The sequence below is a fragment of the Chiroxiphia lanceolata genome, chromosome 1 (genome assembly GCF_009829145.1).
Source record: "Chiroxiphia lanceolata isolate bChiLan1 chromosome 1, bChiLan1.pri, whole genome shotgun sequence".
NCBI lineage: Eukaryota > Metazoa > Chordata > Aves > Passeriformes > Pipridae > Chiroxiphia > Chiroxiphia lanceolata.
Window position 1 is genome coordinate 44,297,433 of NC_045637.1, and position 23,271 is coordinate 44,320,703.

Consider the following 23,271-nt stretch of genomic DNA (forward strand, 5'->3'; position numbering starts at 1 on the left):
ATTTTAAAAATTGTGTTCTAATTTATTTTCCTCTTTGTTCTTTCAATTTCATCTGTGGAAGCTAAGGATAAGGCAGTAGTCACATAAAATAAGAAAGTCAATAGAAAGGGACACGAAGTTCTAAAACTTTGGTACAGTTCAAATCTGGATCTGAAGTTTTCAGCTAGTTCTCTTCATGTGATAAGCTGACTTACCATAAGATCAAATCCCTTTTCCCCAGATTTAGTGGCAGGATGTGGGAGATTAAATCATTTGATTTGGAGCATGAGACAAAGCAGTTTTGATAGCTATTCAGTGCCCCACAGTCAGGTATTGAGTTATGATATCAATATGAGACAATGCACTGTCTACTCTGATGTATTCCATTTTTCTGGTATACTTCTAGCTGGTTTTGCTCATAGAACTATTCCTCTGCAATAAGGTGGATTGAATGTGGGTTTTGGAGGATGTGGAGTTCTACCAAATAGGATTTTATACTCTGCTGTATACTCTGCTAGTGGAATTCTCCATTGCTGGATAGTGATAAGAGGTGAACCTTGTGCACTAATTTAGTTACCTAAAGTGAATGCATGTAACTAAATGGTCCCTAGAATTTACAACTCAAAATATCTCTCCTAATAGAAGGTGTGTTGTAAATGAATTTGAACTTTTACAGATCAGGTCTATTAGATCATCTTGGAAACCTCTGTGCTGCTTGGTTCCCTCTAACTGAGCTCTAAGTACAGAGTGACAGAAGCATTTTGCAGTAAACAAAGATTATACAACTACAAGAAATCACAGAGTTCCAGAGCATGGAATCAAATTCGAAAGTGCAATTTCCTTTCTAAACAGCAGCTGTTCTAGGAGCTTACAGTATGCCATGCTATCCTGGAGGAAACAGGACAATTCTCACAAGCCTGAGAGTTTAACAGGCAGCATATGAAATCTCAGGGCTCATTTATAAGCGGGTCAAGCAAAAGTTCTAATTCGCTTTTTTATCAAATCCATCCATCCATGGCTAAGCTTTGCAAACGAAGATTTGGGAAGGGCTCTACCCACATTTGCTACAGGTGCGCTGGTGGCTAAAAGGGCCAATACGAGATAGACAAGTCTGGTTGCAAAAGGCACAGCAGAAGGACTCCTTAGGTGGTATCAGCAAGACATGATTCTTTCTGTGTTGTCTTTTCTCCTCAAGAGTGGCCCTTTGTGCATTCTCAAAAGCATCAGCAGCATTATAGATAGTGTGCCTCCAGACCTCCCGACTGGAGGCCAGAATAGACCAGTTATGGTGATCAATATGGCCAAGGCTGAGATGTTGTTTCAGGGAGTCCTTGTATCTTCTCTTCAGGGCTCCTCTCTTGCAGCAGCCAGTGGCAAGTTCACCATAAAGCAAGATCTTAGGGAGGCGGTGGTCCTTCATCCTTGAGACGTGTCCTGCCCAATGCAGCTGTGTTCTCAGCAACATGGCCTCAATACTTGTGACTGCTGCCTGTTCTAGAACAGATGTATTAGTTGCATAATCTGACCAGTGGAGGTTTAGAATTGTACGGAGACAGCGTTGATGGAAGCGTTCTAAGAGTTACAGGTGGAGGTGATAGATGACCCATGATTTGGATCCATATAAAAGAGTAGGCAGCACTATGGCTCTGTAAACACTGATCTTTGTACTTTTCTTCCGGTATTTATTTCGCCAAACTCTTTTATGGAGTTTTCTGAAAGCACTATATGCCTTTGCTAACCTGTTGTCTATCTCTCCGTCAATCTTACCATCCGAGGAGATGAGGCTACCTAGGTAATTAAACTGCTGGACTGATTTGAGCTCTGATTGGCCAATGGTGATATGGGGATGATGGAAGACTTCCTGAGGTGCAGGTTGATAAAGAACTTCAGTCTTCTTTAAGCTGACTTCCAGCCCAAAAAGCTCAGCAGCCTCTGCAAAGCAGGATGTTAAACGCTGCAGAGCTGCTTCTGTGTGGGCCACAAGGGTGGCGGTGTCAGCATAAAGCAGTTCCTGGACAAGATGATTTAAGGTCTTAGTGTGGGCCTTCAGTCGCCTTAGGTTGAATAGGCTTCCATCAGTACAATATCGAATCTAGATACTGTCTTCATCAAGGTCTGCTGTGGCCCTTTGGAGCATCATGCTGAAAAAGATTGTAAATAGAGTTGGTGCAAGAACGCAGCCTTGTTTTACACCATTGGTTATTAGAAAGGGCTCAGAAAGTGCATTGCCATATCTGACTTGGCCGCGCTGATCCTCATGAAGTAAGATAATCATTTTAAGGAACTTGGGGGAACATCCTAAACATTCCAAAATCTGCCATAGACCTTTTCTGCTCACAGCATTGAAAGCCTTGGTGAGATCAACAAAGGTTACATAGAGATCTTTGTTCTGTTCCCTACACTTCTCTTGCAGTTATCTGAGAACAAATACCATGTCTGTGGTACTCCTGTTGGCTCTGAAACCACATTGGCTTTCAGGTAGAATTCCTTCTGCTATAGTGGGTATTAGTCTGTTCAAAAGTATTCTTGCCAGGATTTTGCCAGCAATGGAGAGCAGAGTAATACCTCGCTAATTTGAACAGTCTGATTTATCTCCTTTCTTCTTATACAAAGTGATGACCGTGTCACGAAGGTCTGATGGTAGTTCGCCTAGTTCCCAACAGTGCACCACAGACTCATGAAATTTAGCATGGAGTGCTTGGCCCCCATGCTTCCAGACTTCAGGTGGAATTCCATCAATTCCAGCTGCCTTGCCAATTTTCACCTGCTGTATGCCCCCCCAAAGTGGGGGCAATATCCAATTCATTCTTTGCCGGTTGTTGTGTAATGTACTGGATTGCTGAGTCTTGAACTACACAGCTAGTACTGAAAAGAGTCTGAAAGTGTTCAGACCAACGATTCAGAATGGAGGTTTTATCTGTTAGAAGCGTATGACCATCTGCGCTGAGTAGAGGGCTTTGGACCTGGTATGTAGGCCCGTATGCTGTTTTCAAGGCCTCATAGAAACCTTTGTGATCACCTGTATCTGCGCATAATTGAGTTTTTTCAGCTAGATCGATCCCCCACTTGTTCTGGATGTCACGGAGTTTCTGTTGGAGCTTGCTGCATGTGAGACGAAAGGCTGTTTTTCTTGTGTGACAGGATGGCTCAGACTATTGCAAACAGCCTCTCCACCCTGGTTTGGGAGCCCTGTCTTCTTCTGACCCCTCGGTTGGTTTCAAGTTCTAAATCTCCCCACCTGGCCCTTAAGCAATAATTAAGGCCATTAGCCTCTGCCTCCCAGGGCTAGTTACTAACACAATCCAGCTGATTTACCTCCAGAGAGTTTTTTAAAAGTCAGCAAAGCAAAAAAAAAAGGTTGCTGCTATAAGCAGATAGAGGCAAAAGGCAGAAAGGAAAAGCAAGAACAAGCTAGTCCTTTATTCTCAAGTTGAACCCTATACTTCTCTGTAAGCAGTAGGCTCTTCTATTGCATGTGCAACAAATTAGCGTTGTGGCCCTGTTGTATTCCTAGCTTTACCCTGGAGAAAGCAATCTTTCATATGTCATTTTATTGCCAGGATCAGTTGTAAATGGCTGTTCAGGACTCAACAAATTATTTTGGCTTGCATTAATCAATTAGCTTTGGTTTTTTGTGCAAATCTGTCAATATGTTACCATTACTGGTTTTTTTTTCTTTTAATCTGTACTTCCGAAGATGTAAATGATTGATCAGAAGAGGAGTGACAGTATTGTCTCCTCACCTATTCTGACATGTGACAGTTGTGACTAAACAACACAAAATAAAGGAGGGCAACACAAAATAAAGCATCAAAACAGTAGTGTACAATGCCAAAAATAACGTAAGCCTTTATTTGAGTCTGTCCCCATTTAGTTTTGACTTTTTAACTCCCACAAAGGACATTGTATTTTTACCAAAGACACAGCAGCTACATTTTGCAATTTGGTTGAAAAAAATCTGTCTTCCTACATCAGTGATAGGAATTCTAGAAGTTCATTAATAAAACAACTTTGTAAAATGAAAGCTGTGAGAAGTAGGCAAGTCTTCTGCTCTGTTAAATCAGTTCTACCCTGGTACTCTCAATACTGGTAGACTGGGGTGATTTGGACACACTTATTCTGATTCCCCCAAGAATTATTCTCCTCCAGAATGGCTGGGGAAGGAGCAGGAGCTTTCCTGAAGGTGCTGAATCAGATAATAAAGATTGGTTGTAGACAAATTAGAAAGAAGCTCATTAAACTATTGCCTATAAATATACTTTATTCTTCTACTTGGCTGAGAATTCTCAGTTACCTCTCTGTTTTTACTCTCTACCTAATTTCTGAAGTTATTTCTAGTAGGGCAAAATGATGTATTTTATTGTCAGTCAATACCAGTGGGGATAAAGCTAGGATAGACTGTATTTTAAGTAAAAGGAGAAAATATAGCAAGGAAGATATGTGTTTCAGGGGGTGTTTCAATTATTTCTTATTTTTCGGTTATCCAAACTTCTACTTATCCAGATAAAACCCACTGGAATGAAAGTGTCTGGGTTATTTACAGTTTCCTAAGTTCTAATAAATGTGCTTCTGTTGAAAGACATATTATAAGCAAACCTAGTATGATATAGACTGGCAAATTACTGAGAAAGGACAAACAAATAGTCTTAGGAATAGTCATTGTTCTCTCAGGGACTACTGTAAAAACAATGACTCTGGAGAAAAGACCATGTCAAAATAATTCAGGAGAAAAATCTTTTCTATTTCTTAGTTCCTATTGTTAATAACTGAACAGTTTCTTTCTGGACCTCACATTGTTAACACAGAGTAATCAGAAAACATATTTTAATATTTCAGTGTAATACAAGCTTTATGTAAAAAAGTCTTATAAAATCTACTCTACAGCATTTAACGTGTTAGATAACCCTTTTATAGAGTCAAACCTATGAGACTCTAGATTTTAGCTCTCCATTTTTTCAGTAAAAGTGGTGTTGTCCTCATGCTCCAAATAGCAGAATTACACACAATGATGCCTTCCTGTTATCAAGGATGAAATTTTATGAAGGAGCTGGAAAGGCCAATTCTGATATAACAAGGGGAGCAAACTGATCATAGTCAGATGCAAAGATACGGGTAAGATGAGGAAATATGTGATGAGTTTATAAAAATGAGGTTAATTGAATCTTGAAATAAATGGTGAGATGCTGGAATTCACATGACTTAGATTCAGCTGAATCTAAGTGTTCCAGTTATGCCTCCTCCTTTCCTGTTTAAACTAAGGAGAAAAAGATGGGAATGTTTGAATTCATGATTTCATCTCCTTTAATACCAAAAGTGCCTGTATGTGCCAAATGTATTTTATGTTTTCTAATGTGCAATTTAAACTATATATTTTATAGATTTAATGAAAAACACCCCCACCATCATCTCCTGTAGGCAAGTTCCCTGCTATATGGAGAACTCACAGTTTGCACAGGGAAGAAGTGGAACTCTAACAGTGCAATATAAATTTCAAATGTCTTTTTAAGGGGAAGATAAAGGATATGACTTTTCCCTTAAACTTACAGGGTTAACCTTTTAATTTTGTTTATATGTCAAATAAAAGGCATGCTTCTTACTCATGGTCAGTTCACCAAAAACTAGTGTCACACACTTTGTCATATGTAAAGTCAGTTAAAAATGTAAATGTGAAACAAAAAATTAAAATCAAGTTCTAATTTAATTAAAAATTCTGGAAAAAACCAGTCTTCAAAGCATTCAAACCCAGTGTCATCAGAATATTATCATCCCTTTCTAGATCATAGGAATAGTTGCTATAAAAATATGTATTCACAATAACACATGGGAAAGTATGCAGAAAAGTGCACATAATTGCAAGAGTACTTGCTGAAATTGCAGACTTTGTGTATTCAGTGGTAGAGGGAGAAATACTGAGATGTAAGAAAAAGAAGAAAGGGCTGGAGGTACAACTGAGGGGCCGAACAGAATTCTGTCAACTTTAGATTATTGTTTTATTTACTCATTAAAAAAATCTGGTAACTTTTACAGATGTGGAGGCAGATTTCTAGAAGAGAATAGAGTATACCCAGTAGAGTGTTTTCATCTCTGCCTACCTCCTAACTCCTTTTCTTTCTGTGCAGCATGAAAACCTGTGCTACTGTTTGGACAGTTCTTCAAATGTCCAAATCTCTTTTGCTCGCAGAAGTGCTGTGGTTTATGACCATCTAACATAACAACTGAAAGAATCACACGCTATATGTAAACTCTCTAATTAAATGTAAATGTAAAATGTAATGTAAATGTGAAAAATGAAGCTTCATTTTAAAAAAAAAATTGCTACACTTCCAGCAGGGGTTCCTTTCCCTTTTGTTCCCTGTTGCCTTTTTTTAAAAGTCACAAAGACATGGTTTTTCCAGCTATTGGTCATTACAAATAACTATCCTCAATAATTATCTTTCTGTCACTTTTTGTTGAGTAATTAAGAGCTGTCTTTGTACACTCACCAAGACAGCCAGGAGTCTCTTGGTGTCAGCTGCTGGGAGAAGCGTCCTGCAGTGAGTTCATGTGTCATCATCCTCCAAACCATGTCTGATGGCCATATACCAGTGTCGAAGCCTACCAGGCACTGAGCACTACAGTAGACTTTATAAATGTTATGGATTACTTCTGCTTGAGTTCTCATGAAATAACAGCGTGACTTCTGTTGGCAACTATGGGGTTTCTGCAATGCTGTCTTTTGCATGTATGGGGTATTCTTTTATCTTGCAAATAAGGTGATAAACTTTTTCTGCTGTAAGCATATTAGAAATTAATCAAGCAATAAAGAAATATATTTTTCATAGAAAGGCCACAAATGGAATACACTTTGGAGTTTTGGAAGTTGCTCTTTGAGACAGTTTCAAACCAAATGGAAAACATACAGAGCAGATCACTGAGAATGATTAACAATGAGGAAAACATGAGTTTCATAGCATGAACAAATTTATTGGGAAGAGAAGATTAAGGGGAGGGGACATGATAACAGTCCTTAATTGTTGGAAAGATTCCTGTAAAAGCAAAAGAGAATGCCCTCTTCTCCAGGTGCCACACCTTTCCTCCACTACAATATGTGGTCATCATGGCTTGGCTTCGCGAACGAAGATTTGGGAAGGCACTATCCACTTTTGCTACAGGCACACTGGTGGCTTATGAGGCCAATACGTGACAGACATATCCAATTGCAAAAGGCGCAGCAGAAAGACTCCTTAGATGGTGTATTCTGCAAGACACGGTTCTTTCTACATTGCCTTTTTTCCTCGAGAGTGATCCTGCGTGTGTTCTCAAAGGAGACAGCTGCGTTATAGATGGTGTGTCTCCAGGCCTCCCGATTTGAGGCCAGAGTAGACCAGTTATGGTGATCAATATGGCCAAGGCTGAGATGTTGTTTCAGGGAGTCCTTGTATCTTCTCTTCGGGGCTCCTCTCATGCGGCAGCCAGTGGCAAGTTCACCATAGAGCAGGATCTTAGGGAGGCGGTGGTCCTTCATCCTTGAGACGTGCCCTGCCCATCGCAGCTGTGTCCTCATCAACATGGCCTCAATACTAGTGACAGCTGCTTGCTCTAGTACAGATGTATTGGTCACATAATCTGACCAGCGGATGTTAAGGATTGTACGGAGGCAGCGTTGATGGAAGTACAATATGTGGTAGATACGTGAAAAAAAAAGAAATAGGCTTAGTACTCTTATGAAAGTCAAAGGTGGGTGTCAAGGATGTTCTAATAATTCTAAAGACAATGAAACACTCACACACGTTGTCTGTGGGATGTGTGGCAGCCCTATCCCTGGAAGTCTTTAGATAACAACCAGATGAAGAATGGTCAGGATTGACCTTCTGACCTTGTTCTGTGGAAGCAAGATAAACAAGATGAGACCGTGATGTCCTCCCAGGTCTTTTATTGTATGATTTGACATCTTACTATGAGTAATTGTTGTTGCTGACCTGTAATGTTCTAGGAAGAGGTTGATATTTCATGTCACGAACTCATAAAAGTAGGTTGTTAGTGATGAACATTTACTTTCATTTTTATAAAGTAGAAGCGCATAATACTTATTATTGTGAGGAAGAGATTAAAATAATGAACACAGAACCTTCAGAAAAGGTTAAGGACAAAGTGGTCAGAATATATCTATCAACATCCCAGTATTTTTAATACAACATTATAATCATCAATGTCAATGTTTGGGGAAGACAAAACCCTTGGCCTTAGCCTTGGTCTCGTTTGTTCTCCTTGAATAACTTCTCATTTAAAATTTTTGTCACTTTTTTTGCCAACCCAGATTTGTTAAGCACAAAAGTTTCACCTGTGAAACATCTTATGTCTGCTAATGCTTACACTCCACAGTTGCTTTAATCTTGCATTACTGCCAGCAGAGGCACATATGCTCCCTCTCTTCCATGCTTACTCTTTCCTGTCGGCACAAAGGTTTATACTTTCAGGTGGTGAACTGGAGACAAGAACTGATTCTGTTCTTAAACTGACTGGCAAAAAGAAAAAAGAAACACAAACAAACAAACAATCCCAAATATTTTAACAGGATCACTTCTTTATTCTAGGTCACTGCAGGACCATAAAATATATACGTCAGGAATCTGAACGAGCACGTTCCCATCTGGCAAAGGTGGGAGCAGTCTTTTGAAAGGATAGCGCAAGACTTAAAATTGGGAAACATGTTCTGAGAAAAAAGTTATCCTCTGCTGTCCTACTCCATGTTTCTTTAACACTGCAGCTCTTGATAGAGTACCAAAAGAAAATGCTTATCAACCTTTGCACAACTGCAGAGTCAACAAAAGTGAGAGAAACGCCTCTTTCTTCTTTGATTCAATAGTCATCTCTGTAGAAATATAGAAAGGTAGAATTTTTTTTCTTAAATGGGTTTTCACAAATTCTTCCCTCAGTTTGCCAATGCAATAGCTAGGAAAAAACTCCCACTTTTTTCCTGGTACTGTACACAGTCTTCAAATCCATAATGAACAGATATGGATTCCTGCCATGCAACTTTCTCAGAGTATGTTATTCCCCACAGTTCATTTAAGATGCTGTTGTTGTTGTTTAAATAAAAATGTCTGAGAAGATATTGGACAAGGCTCTCTATGCAATTCTTTCTTTAAAGAAAAAACAGCAGAACAAAACCCTGACTGTTGCATTTTTGAGAGACATACTTAAGCCAGTTTGACCTGAATTTGTTTCCTTCACAAAAGCAAATCTCATTCCTGGTGCATAATTTATGATCTTGGCATCCAGCCGAAACATATGTACACACTGAAATCAGTTTTGCATCTGTTTAACTATATGCACATGAGTAGTCTAATTGGATTTAGTCTGATGAAATGACTCATGCGAAATCAAGTGTCTGCACAACAAGGGTTTCAGTTGGTAGGGTTCTTCAGGGCAGTAGCTTCTATGTTTTATGCAATACCTCTCATATGAAATGACTTTTTGATTATCTCAAAGCCTTCTGTGTTCTGTATAACTGTAGTGACAGCTGAAACGAAGAAGTACAAGAGAACAAGTCTTGCAGGGTAGGTCATATTATAAAAATAATTGTAGCAATTAATTAATTGTAACTTTTTAAAAAACATCTTCTGAGAATCTCTTCAGGGTTAAGGGAAATCACTCTTACTGGGAAAGCACTCTTACTGCTTTGTAACAGGGTACCAGGCTGCAGCTGTTTGCCTTCTGGTAGCCAGCATTGGGCAGGTTAAGCATTGTTGCCTATATATCCTGGACACTGATAAGGTAAAGCCATCTTGTCCTTTCAGGATGGAACTAATATTCTTCTCAAGCCTGATAATTCAAAGGAATCAACACCTCCTTCAAATAATAGTTATCTGAATGGGCAGGAATTTAAATACTCATCATCTTCACAGGACAAAATATCAGTGTATCAAGAACAAGAATATTTTTTTTGCTGCTCTCTCAAGTCTTATCTTTCCATGACATCTCAAATATACCGTCCTCAACCCTGGCTAATTTCTTGCCCCGTAAGAGATAATGCTGAGCTTGCTACTTGTCGAAGGTTTTTTATCCAGGGTCTGGATCTTCTGTATTCTTTTGATGTTTTCTTGTTTTTCCTACCTCTACTATAATGGTCTAGGGAATGGAGAGTGGTTTAATGAAGAGACTCAAGGAAGAGGATGAGAGAGGCTGTAAGATCTGATATTAGGAGCATTAGGGATTAAAAAGTGGCACTGCAGAGGATTTGTACTGTGAGAATATAGTCTGGGTAGGACAGATAAAAAAAGAAGGCTTGGAGTAAGAGTGCTGTTAAGGCAAGGCAAGGAACTCCAAAAGTGGTAGTGTACAGAGGACCAACGTAAGATGGAAATGAAAATAGGGTAAGGGAAAAAAACAAAGTTGAAGTAAGAATATAAAGCAAGAAATATACCTTAAAGATGAATGATTTTGTTGGTCTTTCCCTTCTACCCCACTGCCCATAAGTTCTGTTGTTGGCAAAAATACCCTGAAATAAAGACAATTTTAGGAAGCTAAGAATGTAGCTCAAGGCATACAATTTTAATTATTTGAAACGTATTTTTGATTGAGACATTAAGCTCCTGACTTTTGACTACACTAAGGGAGGAGGCACCCTTAAACGTGTGTATGAAATTCATTGTGTGGCACCTGATTCAGACTACATATGCTTTGAAGTAAGAGAGAAAAAGATCAAAATATTACAAAAAATATTAAAATATAGAAGTAAAGGTGTGCTCTGAATTACCTTAATGTGAACCTGATAGCTTTGGTGATGACAGTCTCTGATATTTTTGTGTGGCTGGGGGAAAGCTTTGATCTTGAAGCGTTAAGCTGTAGAATTTTAAGTTGTAGAAGGCTTTTTATTACTGATGCCTTTTTATGGTCTGCAGTTTGAAGTCTATGCAGTGGAAACAGGTAACTGAGGACTTGTTATTGCAAGGGAAAATGCACTGTATTGACTTTTGGTAATTGGAAACTTTTTGGTCCTACCATTTGACACACTTTAATGAGATGGTCATCTATTTTATCTAACAAATTGAACTTCTGCTTGGGGGAAAGTCCTGAATGCTGATTTCAAAACAAAAGTGGGTTTACTACATGATTCTCAGAAGAGCATTCAAAATGCTAACAAATCTATACTTCTCTAATTCATTCTGGGATTGTGCAAGTGAAACTAAAACATAATCATCTCCATGTTTTGAATAACTTCTTGCAGTTCTTGGTAATATTTAATGTTCATCAGATAAATATTGGTGTTTCCTACTTGAATCCCCTTTGCCTTAAAATGTGTAATTTTTAATTCTTTTTGGTTTTGTTCAAATCAACTCCCCCTCGGTTGGGTAGTTGATCTTGACTAATACAAATAGATTAGTATTTGTAAGAAACTTCTACAGATGGTACTTAAACAAGGCTGTATGACAAAGATTTCATGTTAACTGTAATTATTGTAGGTAATTAATTTGTTAATAGATTTATTGAATTTGCAATAGGTCACATTTTTAAAGCACTGAAATTAATATAATTTGAATTGTTTGCTCTTAGAAGGACCAGGAGCACTTTATGTTGAACAAATAACAAAAGGAATTCATGGAATCTTTAAATATTTATCAAGCATTTTTGAAAAGTAGACTTTATTTTTGTGGTGAATTTTTACAAGCATATTCTTTTTCTCTGTTTTCAGTCCCCTGCACATAGCTATTCAAGCTATGACTCTGGCAAGAATGAGAGTGTAGGCAGAGGTGCTGAAGATCTGTCTCTGAATCGAGATGAGGATGAGGATGACCATGATGAGCAAGAAGATCCCGAGAAGGTCAATGAATCAGATGGGGTAGAAGCTGAGCGACTGAAAGCTTTTAATGTAAGCCCTCTTGCACTCATCTTGTTTACTTCTTCTATTTCTTTTACATTGTTGTTTATGGGTAAGTTTTCCAGTATTAAGGGCAAATTAATTTAATTTACAGGATTTATTTCAATTATTATTTTAATGCACATTAAACTCCTACTAACAGAGGACAGATTTATTGTGTTTGATTTAGAATTTAAGGCAGAGTGCCATCTTTACCAGTGAGGAAAACAAATCTTTTTTTCTGTATCTGTGCATGTGCAACCATGTGTGTGGATGTGTGTGTGTGCATGTTCACCCATTGAATGGAAGGAGGCTATAGCTAGTTTGTCAGAAGACCATTCCAGTGGTCAGATGTTCTCTATTGCTTTCCCGATGTCTATAATTATGCATGAAAACACAAACAATTGTTCAAACAAAGAAAAAATGTGTGTCAGTTCAATAAAATGATTAGCAATCACAGCTTATTGTTAATAATGAAACTTAAATAGTGCCTATTTTCACAATCTGTTCTGGTTTATCTCACAAGTTCTGTGTCCTATAGACTATTCTTTTCTTGTCTTTTTTTCCTTTTAATCAGCCCCTCCCCTCCCACCCCAAATAACCCTTTAAAGAACTGTTTGCTTAATATTTCTGGCTTCCCATTACAAAGCTCTTCAGTGGATAGAAAAAAAAATGTCTTCCTGTCAGTAATCAAGCCAGGAAGCTAGGAAGAGAAGAGAGCCACCCTCCAAACCCATCTCCTCTGTCTCCCTCTTGCCAACAGATGTTTGTCAGGCTGTTTGTAGATGAAAACTTGGACCGAATGGTCCCAATCTCTAAGCAGCCCAAAGAAAAGATCCAGGCTATCATTGACTCATGCAGGCGACAATTCCCTGAGTATCAAGAGCGTGCCAGAAAACGCATACGTACTTACCTCAAGTCCTGCAGGCGGATGAAAAGAAGTGGTTTTGAGATGGTGAGTTTTGACTTAAAACCCAGCCCTAGTTTCCATCAAAACCCCATATGTGAATCCATGGCACTATTTTGTTTTCATCTTAGCGTCTTTTTTTTGTTTGTTTGTTTATTTTTATTTTTTTTTAAATACCAGGTCAGAGGTTTCTTTTTCCCCTCTTTCATTCTTCCTGAATTTATTCCCTTTGGTTTAAAAGTGCTTTAAGACACTAGTGTTCACAAAATGACCTAGTATGGATCTATAGGAAAAAATGAACAAAGCAAACCATAAGGAGGGAAACTGAATGATGTACTATACAATGACTTATTTCCTACTTTAAGTTATAGTTACAGATTTTTGCCTGGAAAGGTCTTGCAGTAAGATGGATTTTTCTTTAAAATGCCTCTGCTAACTGGATTTCAGTGAGCTTTGTAAAAATTGATCCTGCTAGGGAAAAGCTATACCCAAGAAAATGCCCAGTGTAGTAACAACATCGTGGCAATGGGTTTGGCTTTGGGTTTTTCTTGTACACCTTAGCCTATTACTTATCAGGAAAAGTTACTGCTTTGAAATCTTTCAGTTGATATACGGGTGTGAAAAACATATTTAATGGTTGTAAAACAGAGACATCAAAATTAAAATTTGAGCATCCCAATGATGTAGTAGTTAAAATTGAACCAAAACTCATGAAAATTATGTTGGTATACAACTGTGTTTTCAGACACTGATATTTTAATATTACTCAGAAGCACAAAAATGGGTATATAATGTCTTCTCACCAATCAGCAGCTTCCTTATCTCTAAAAAACTTTTGTATTTCCAAAATGGAGAAAAGTCAGAAGAAACTAAGTAGCTACACACCTTGTATTTAATGTGTCTTAGCTATTTCTCTGACCTTTAGATGACAACAAAATCACCTCATCATTACAAATAGATATCATTTAGTGATTAAACATATCATTTTTTTTAATGAATCATCTGCAAGACCATTGACTACATTAAAAAATTACTGGAGATGACCGAATTTTACTGTTTCTCTCTTTTCCTCTGTCTTTCTCTTTCCTGCAGTTTTTGTAGAATTCTTATGAGTACCACACATTGTTTAAGATGTAAGATGACAGTTTTAAGAACAGGCTTATTTGTAGGGTAAGACTACTATTTAATAACACAAAAAGCAAAGACAGAAATGAAATTTTTGTATGTGTTTGTGATTCTAATCAACTGCGTGATTTTATTATTTGGAACATTGGCTTAACACTGTTTCTGAACAATGGAAGCCCATATGAAGAAAGACAGGTAGAATAAAGGACATCTGTACAGGTAAAAGTGCCAAAGATTGACTGGTGGTGTACATGTCAGGTTATTTGTCAATCCAAAATAAAAGAAAGAAAAAAAGGAAGTAAATATTTTCTACAATTCACTGAATATTATCAAATTGCATCTGATCACTCTGGCTGACAATAATTCAGCAACATCAAGTTCAGCTTTCACAATGCCAGATATTTTTATTTTACTGCACTTTCAGTTAAAAATACTTAGAAAATCAGCCAATGGTAGCAAGTCTCCTTGCTGTTCCAATTTATGGCCTTATTACTCATTATTCGCGCTGATGAGTAGTTATGTAAACTGGCTCATTTTTTGTCTTCTGAAAGACTTGTGCAACTGTTTTGCAATATGAACAAGGGGCTACAGTCTGACGCATAAGAGCTGGATTGGCTTGATTTCAGTGCACATTTGCAAATGTTACTTTCATACGAATAAAGGTTGAGGGATCAAATTTAATCCTGGAAGGGGGAAAGGAGCAAAGATTACCAGGAATATGATCCAAATAGGCAATCTTTATAGTTCAGAAATATTTCCTGGTTTTATAATGTTTTATGACAGTTTATGATGGGATTTATTTCTTTTTAAAAAACCAAATTACCCTCTAAAACATTGACTTTTTTACCCATGAATGGAAGTGACAAGGCACTGAAGCTCAGACCAAAGACATAAGCCCTCTTGGGCCTGCAGGGATATCAGTCCTGTGTCCCTGTTTGCAGGTAGGAACACGAGCCAAAGATTATCCAAAGTTTCTATAGGAGCTCCCCGTAACTTCCTAAGAGAAAAAATAACATTTTATGTTTATTTCTTGAATAATTCTGAAATTTAATATGTATCCCTTTGTTTTTTTAAAATTATTTTCTGATTTCTAAATTAGTGTATCATAATGTCTTCATTATAAGCAGTTTTTAAAAATGCTACCATGGACAGAGGCATTTGACTGCATGATTGTTTTAAATGTACTTACCATTTTGACAATGGAGAACAATCACTTTGTCTGGATAATAACATTTCTTCAAAACAATCATGAAGGGCAACAATGGTGTTGATTCGAATAAGGGGCTACCCTCAAATACAGCAAACCAGGATAATGTTCTGCTCAGCAGCAATACCAGTACCATTGTATTAAATATGATGTCAGATAATTTCCACAGGAGAGGTCTGTTGCTACAGACATGTTAAATATAAGTTTTTAATTTTGTTCAGGTTCAAAATGCTTCATTGTGAGCGTCTAGTTGTGCAAGAAAAAGATAACATTCTCTTTTATGGCATATGAGAGTTCAGACTGTGTGTGGAACAGTGCAGCTACCTACAACGTTGTACTGCAAAGCAAAGTGAAAATGTAAACACTAGGTTAAATTAGTGTAAAACTGCATGGTAAAGATGAAAAAGCATGCCTGAAGCCTGTTTCTGTCAATTGTTTGCCATCTGTAATCCATATGACAGTTTCTGCTGCATAACAGGCCAGTTCTAGCTTTGAGGCAATGGAAAAGGCCCAGTCTCATGTGTTCATATCGTTAATTAATGTGATTCTTAGTGTTAATATTTTTGAGAGATTGCTTGTAGTTATTCTACTTCTACTTGTGACAGATAGTTGTCTGTGGACTCTGAGGCAGCTGGCATAGCTTCTTGTTACAAATATGCCTTTGAGAAGTTCCCTTTCAGTATTGGAAATGCTTTGTCCATTTGACTGTTCAGCTTGTAATTGTACCATTTTCATTCTGACACAAATGTATCCCTCACAAGTAAATTCCCAATTTTTCTCATGAATTGTAAGATTGTTTTTCTCCTCCCTTTGTCTCTTGCTAATGGACTGTTGAGAATGTTCTCTTATTAAATTCTATGATCTTCCTCAGAATCCTTCATTGGGAGGGAAGTTTGTCACGTACTGATATCACTGGCTTTTGGGTGGGATTTCTAGGTTGTGCGCTGTGCTATAGAGCTTTGTGAACATCTTAAAGTTCTTGATGTTCTTAAAGAAATTATTTCTTTTTCATTTCATTAGCCCATAAACAAAAACAAAAAAATAATGCTTCTTTTTAAAGGAGTGATAACAGTGAGAATTCCTATATATAATTAGATATTTTATGACCTATGCAAGAGGAATAGGAATTTTCTCCCTGAAATGGTCAGTTGACCTGTTTCACTAATGTTTTTAAAATCCTTTGTTTAAACTTGTCCCAACTTCTGTATCTATAGAGAACTGCCAATTAAAAAAATAGTAGACAGCTGCTGAGGATATGTGTTATGTGTTTATTTAATGATAGTCCAGAAAAATTTTAGATGCTAGAAATAATCAAATGAGGTTGGATTGACTTAATAGTTACATTTTCTTACATCTGCTTCCTCCCATCTTCAGGATCTCCTGCAATCAGTCTCCCTTCATTCTGTTTGAAACTGCATCTTGCAGTATCTTTTTCCACACTTATGCCATTTTTTTTCTGTGAGCATCCCAATGCAAGAGCAAGATTTAAACTCTCATTCATGAAGAGAGTCTTTGTTTTGCTTAATCAAAGGAGACCCTCCTTCCTAGATACTACAGTAATACAAAGCAATAGTATCAAAGAGCAAAGCATTCTTCTGTATTGGAGAGAAAAGGCTAGTCATAAATGCTTTTCCTTGTCCAAAGGCAAGTTTGGATGTGTCAGAGAAGAGTCACACTATGCCTGAAGACAGTTCCTCATTTAGATCCCAGTATTGTTCATCCCAGCTCCTTCTGTCCTATCACCAGCCTCAATAATAAATAACTAAGCTCTGTATCTTTCATGGCTACTGTCATTTGGTTGTGCCAGTTGGCTGTAAGAGGTGTTTTAATAAGGTGTTTGCAACTGTGCTCATATTGATCAAGGTGTTTTGAATGTCTTGTTCTTGTCACGCTTCTATATTGTGATTGAGCGACTTCGGTGGGGACTGGTTTCCAGAAGGGGTATGTTTTCTGAAATCTGCCTCATTAAGATTACTCAGGATAGGTATCTAGGTTCTGGTTTTAAGTTTTAGGTTTAGGCATCAGAAGCTTTCATTATTTACTTAATTTAGTGCTGAAAAGTCCAGCTGCCCATGCAGTCACATGGGCTTTCAGTCCTCCAGGCATTTTATGTCTGGAAAGATTATAAGCATTTTCAGGAAGATGAAGGTCTGTGGATCCAGGGATGCATATCTAATTGATTAACAAGCTGGGAAGCATTAAGAAAATTATCACAAGAAGAGTTACATGGAGATCTACAAATAATAATAGAGTTATTGCTCTGTACTACACTCCAAGCTCTTTCAGTTGGTTGCTTTCCTTTATAAGCATCTCACCCTAGTTTGACAGTGGTTAGCTTATGTAAGACTGATGGGCAACCTGGTTGAAAAGGGCAAACAATCTCTTCTTAGACAAATGTTGACTTTTACCATTAGATCTCATGTATTCTTAAAAAGATATGCTCGAAACAGTTTCCCTAAGGCTCTTACATATTTTTTTTCACCACAGCACGGTTAGGTGAATAGTAATGTGATTTTTAAGATCTGTCTGTTAAATCTGTCTCAGACACCTTTTGCTTTCAATTTTGGAAAAGTGTGCAGCAGAAGAAATTACACTTTTTCAATTAACTTTGGAAAATGTGAGGAAGTCAGCTTTGAAAAAGTCATGATATTTGTAAAAAGAATTAAAACTAAAAAGATTAAAAATATCTAACAACCTGATAGCACTTAATCTTCTACATTCTGTGAGAGAGGTAAAGATAGGAATGTGTTTCAGTTTTTTACTGATTTAAAAGAAAAATGGTCCCCTCCAAAATGACAATAAGTTCTGATAAAGAAAAAAAAAACAAAACTCTTTCTTTGAAATCAGAAGAAAAAAGCTAGGAAATATTTCATGTTTTCTTATGCTCTGATTCTAACTTAGTTTGATACCTCTGCTGCAATGTTACTTGATTAATTGGTTTGTGCCAATAGTTTAAGGATAGGGAGACAGTTCAGTGTGTTAGTTTAGGGGAAACAGGAAATACTGTTAAATCAAAATCAGTCGTCCCATATGTAGGCATAGCAGCAGCAGCAGAAGCATGGAGGTTGATTGGAAAGTGTCATTTGCTTAACATTTAGACAGGAATATGGATATGTTAAGATATATATGGATATATTAAGGTGCTGTTATAATCAAGGTGCAGCATACAATGTTTCAATTAAATGTATATCAAAGCTTAAAAAAGTGATGTGAACATGACCGAAAGTTTCAAAAAGCCTCTTCTGCCATTTAAGAGAATTTTCCTAGTTAGTTCATTGAATTCTTTAGTAGGTGTTACAATGGAGTATTTTTCACAAGACTGCATGACTGAGCAAAATATATCAAAACCCAGGCTGAAATGCAGTGCTACAAGTATTAAAATGCAAGTCCAGTTGTTCATATGTCACTATTCTGTACTAACAATTCGTAGAATCATAGAATGGAAAAATGGTTTGGGTTGGAAAAGATCTTAAAGTTCATCTAGTTCCAACTCCTCTGCCGTGGCCAAAAACACCCTCCACTAGACCAGATTGCTCAAAACCCCATCTAACCCAGCCTTGAACACTTTCAGGGATGAGGCATCCACAGCTTCTCTGAGCAACCTATTCCAGTGCCTCACCACCTTCACAGTAAAGAATTTCTTCCTAATACCTAATCTAAATCTACCCTTTTCCAGTTTGAAACCATTATAAAAGTACATCCAGTATAGTGCAGTACTGTACTTCATTCAGTCTTTAAATTAAAAAATACTCTGTAGAAAGATTTCTGAGTCCTTTATAACTGTGCTGTGTAGGACAGTTCTGTCATGTGTTTCACTGCATTGTGCTGAGTAAAAACTCAGGTAATGTGTTTTGTGTCTTGTAAAGTATTTTGTGCATTTTCTATGGAAAAACACTATTTAGATATTGCATACTGTTACAAACTTGTTGGGGATTTTAACACACTATGTTAGATCTTAATAATTTATTATGAAAGAGTTGTGGCATAGATGCAATATTTTATTTTGAACACGAACTGGTCTTGCAATACTGAGGAAGAAGCTGACATGCTGGAGAGCACTAAGGACTGTCTAGTTGTTGGGAGCCCAACATGCAAAGTACCTAGTGGTACCTCCGGAAAAACTCGGTTACTGTCAGTGAGGCGTCTTAGGCATTGATCTTCACTTTTGCATGCAAAATCACTTTGGAAAATTTGAAACTATTTTTTTTCAAGTTTGAGTAATAGTTAAAATACTTTGTTATTCACACATTTACATTAGAATTCGTACATCTTCTCCCAAGTAGCAAGCCATAGGAGAAGAGGAGATGGCCTCAACTTTTCCCAGGGTAGGTTTAGATTGGCTATTAGGAAACACTTCTTCACAAAAATGTCAAGCATTGGGACAGACTCCCCAGGGAACAGTTGGAGTCACCACCCCTGGAGGTACTTAAGAGAAGTGTGGATGTGGCACCATGTGGACATGGTTTAGTGGTGGATTTGGCAGTGCTGGGTTAACGGTTGGACTTCATTATCTTACAGGGCTTTTCCAACCTAAATGATTCTGTTATTCTATGATTTCTATTAGGGCCTCTGTGAGAAAAATTAAGTAACTTGTATGTTTATGTGCTTGCAACTGTGTTATACTGAAAGATATAATTTTCAGTGTTAATTGGCCTAAACTACAAGGTAGTATTTATGATTGTCAGCTTTTAACGACTGGCATTTTAGCAGGTGTACATATGTGCCCATTATCTGACCTAACACATAGCTGTATTTTTTCAGAACTGAATCAGTCTGGTGCAACATATGTAAGAGTATATAAACCAAACTTCTGTGCAACAACTTTGGCTTTTATTTATACTAGATCTCACAAAAATGTTGATAGTACCTTTAGAGACAATAGATCTCTAACCAGAGGGGAACAGCATGCACAGTAAATTGCAAAAATCTTTCTGGTGCATATCCTGCTCCTAGTGGTTTACACTGAAATATCCATTACATCACTAATTGGTAGATTTATACCAAAAAGGTATATATGAAATTAGAACGTAGCAGGTTTTTTAGATTCCATATAGAAATACAAGAATTGTGTAAATATGCCAAAATGGGTACTTTGTATTTCCCATGAAGATACAGCAAACGTACCTCCCTTTAAACAGAAGACTTTCTGATACTGTAATATACAGTTGGTGTACTGAAAATGGGTGTTTTACAGCAGATTGAACACACTAGGCTCTTCCTGGTTAAGGAGTCAGAGGTTATACTAATGGAGCTAATTTCTAGAGGATCTGGGCCAAGGATTTCTGGTTTCAACTACTAAAAAATCAGTAACCTTGCAGGACTGCTTTATAACTCCGGAAAGTCTTGTTGTAAGATGCTTTGATTGTTAAGAGCCAGATCTAAAGACCATCAAAGCCATGGAAGGGTCTTTATTAGGTTTAACATACTTTAAAGCAGATCAACAGTTATTAGACTAGAAAGAAGTATCATCTAATTGGTTTTTCATTAAGCAGCCTGCAAAAGTATATCTGTCAATGATTTGTAAACTCTTCAGAAATAGAAAAGGAGATGAGTGTATAGTCTTCATATCAATTTGCACAAAAAATTATTTTTCATAAAACCATGCAAAAGTGCCTGTCCAATAGTGTGATTAAGTGTGCATGTTGCTTTTTTGTCATCATCATAATCTACAGGCTCTGTGGTGGTCTTAAATTTCAGTGTTAAATTACCTTGAAATACAGTTTCAAATATGAGAGGACTGATGGTGGCTGGTCATATCCCATGGGCTACTGAGGGAATTCCAACACTTTCTGAATGTCAGTCACTCCAAAAGTTATTGTAAACAGAGGCATTCATGTGCACATGCAACTTAGCAAGTTTTCCTTACATCTTAGGGGCTCAACGTTAGTTATGTGTCAGCTGAAGAGATGTAAAAAAACCCAAAATGGATGTGTGTTCAAAATGTGACTGCTGTGTTAGTGCAGTCACAAGCAATATCATGTTTCCATGTAAATACAAAGGAATTCTGTGTATTGCTCTTGTGTGATGGATAGAGGCATATAGTCTTCTCAGATGGTCTGTACTATGTTGTTCACCACATTCCTTCTAAGCTTTATTCATCTCTTCACCTGAGAGTTTCTATAAAATTTTCACATGCATCTTTTCTATCTGGTATTAATTCAAAATGATAAAAATGTTATCCTGCCTTCTGACTTTGTGAATTGCTTGTTTTGGTAGACTAAGTTTAGAATCTTGTTTCTTTTCTGTTGTTTTACACATGGGTAGTTCCAATATAGTTATTTCCTGCTTTACCTTGCTGTGAAGTGAAAGAAATACCAGACCAGGGCTGTGAATGGTGTGTATCAAGCAGCACTATGTGCATTATGCCAGTTAAAGCTGGTTGGGATTTTTTTGATAATATCTTTCCCCCCACGACTCCCACCTCCACCCCTTTCAGAAATGCTAATTTGTCAAGGGTTTTCTGTTTTGATATATTCCCATAAAATGAAACCTGGTTTCCTGCTAGTACAGTGCACAGGTTGTGGATGCAGGGATTGTGGGGGGACTCTAGGAGCCCTTGGAAAAACGTTCTCCTTGGCTCCCACATTTACTGCTGTAGTCTCAAACATGCAGGAACCAGCTCTCAGCTCTGCAGAGGGCAGCCTTGGAACCTACAGGATGCTGGTTTGGCTGAGATCTACAGGCTCCCTTCTGCAGAACTTAAAGATGTTGCTTTTGCCATGTTTTCCAAGGCCTTTGTGTCTCACCCCCAGACCGGGAGTTCAGAGAGTTCAAAAACCAACAAGGACTGTGATGATTGAGCTTCTTACAGAAGTGGTTTTATAGCTGTAGTCAAGACAGAGATCATGAATAAGTGTAGAAGAAGAAGTTAAGATGAACCAAAATGGGCCTCTGATCTTGGAATATGGAAGTATAAATTCGTATATTAAAAACCACTTTTTTAGAAGTGGCTATTTCAAAGCAATTTTTCCTCTAAGGCAATGCTTTTCAAAATTGACCTTTTTGACATTTTACAGATATGGAATTTCATGGAACAGAAAATCTTCTTTTTAACAGCTCTACTCCTAGTGAGAGAGGACTGTGTTCATCTTCCCAGTCAATGCCAAACTAGTGCTCTGTTGATAGATCCCAAACCTTAATCAGATGATTTTTCTCCTGTGCTTTGTTATAGTACTTTACTCCCCAGATGACTCAGCCATGCATTCATTACATTTTCCCTAAGGTTCACTCCAGATAGTTCTTGATATGAACATATCAATAGCCAACTACAGTGACGACTGAAAGAAATTATGGGTTAACAAGTGTTTCAAGAGAAAGATACTCCATTACCTGGAGATTTACTCTTTTTTGCAGGTGCTCACTGGAGTGCAGTATTTCAACAATGAGCACATAACCACTGAATTACTTTTCAGAAAAAAGATAACTGCTTCATATTTATAGGTTCTCTTTATTTTTTGTTTTATAAAACACTTCAATAAACCTATTCTCTCCTATAAACAAATAAAATGGGGGAATTAGTAGTCATTCTACTTTTTGGTCAGGACATTAATTTTTTGGCTCATGTGTCACATTCTAAAAATCCATTGATGTACATGGATAGTTACTGGTTTAGTTAAAGACCTGACCTGGAGGAGTTAACCAGATTTTTGCTCACCATTTTTCAAGGATGTCATTGTGTGGCCACTCTTACAGGACCATACTGAGATTTCCATGCTGACAACATAGTGTACTTTGAATGTGCATAAACCAGTGGCATGTACAGTGTCACTTGGCCACCAAATACAGAGAGGGATCTAGTGTGATGCAATAACAAATTCAGAGTAACATCACCATTCTAGGGATACAGAATAATGAATATATTGCTTTGTCAGTGAGAACCTTCCACAAAGACTTACTCCCTCCTCTGGAGCTCTGAGGAAGGTGTCTGCTTGTGCTATGTGTAATGTTAACTTCTGTAATGACACCAGGGTTTACATCAGTATCCCTCATCTCCTAGACTGATTTATTTTCAAAATTGGAAACAATAGTTTGTTGTCAAATCAATCCAAGTATAGTTTATTGCAGTATTGCAGCCTCTGGTTGTCTTTCTGACACAGCTGTTATGCTGGTGCCAGGGAGCTTGTTCTCTCTAGGAGTGGGGAGAAATAATATTGCACTAGTGAGGAAGACCCATAAATCCCTGTCTATTTCTAAAAGCTAGTTCAGCTTCTGGTC

At 37.5% G+C, this 23,271-nt stretch overlaps 1 protein-coding gene across 1 annotated transcript in view; it reads left to right on the forward strand.

Moving 5' to 3' along the window:
- The window catches only part of NOL4 (nucleolar protein 4), a 187,008-nt gene that overhangs the window by 127,453 nt on the left and 36,284 nt on the right, over positions 1-23,271 (forward strand). Inside the window, 2 exon segments of the mRNA XM_032704663.1 lie at positions 11,654-11,830; positions 12,582-12,773. Coding sequence (XP_032560554.1) covers positions 11,654-11,830; positions 12,582-12,773 — 369 coding nt within the window.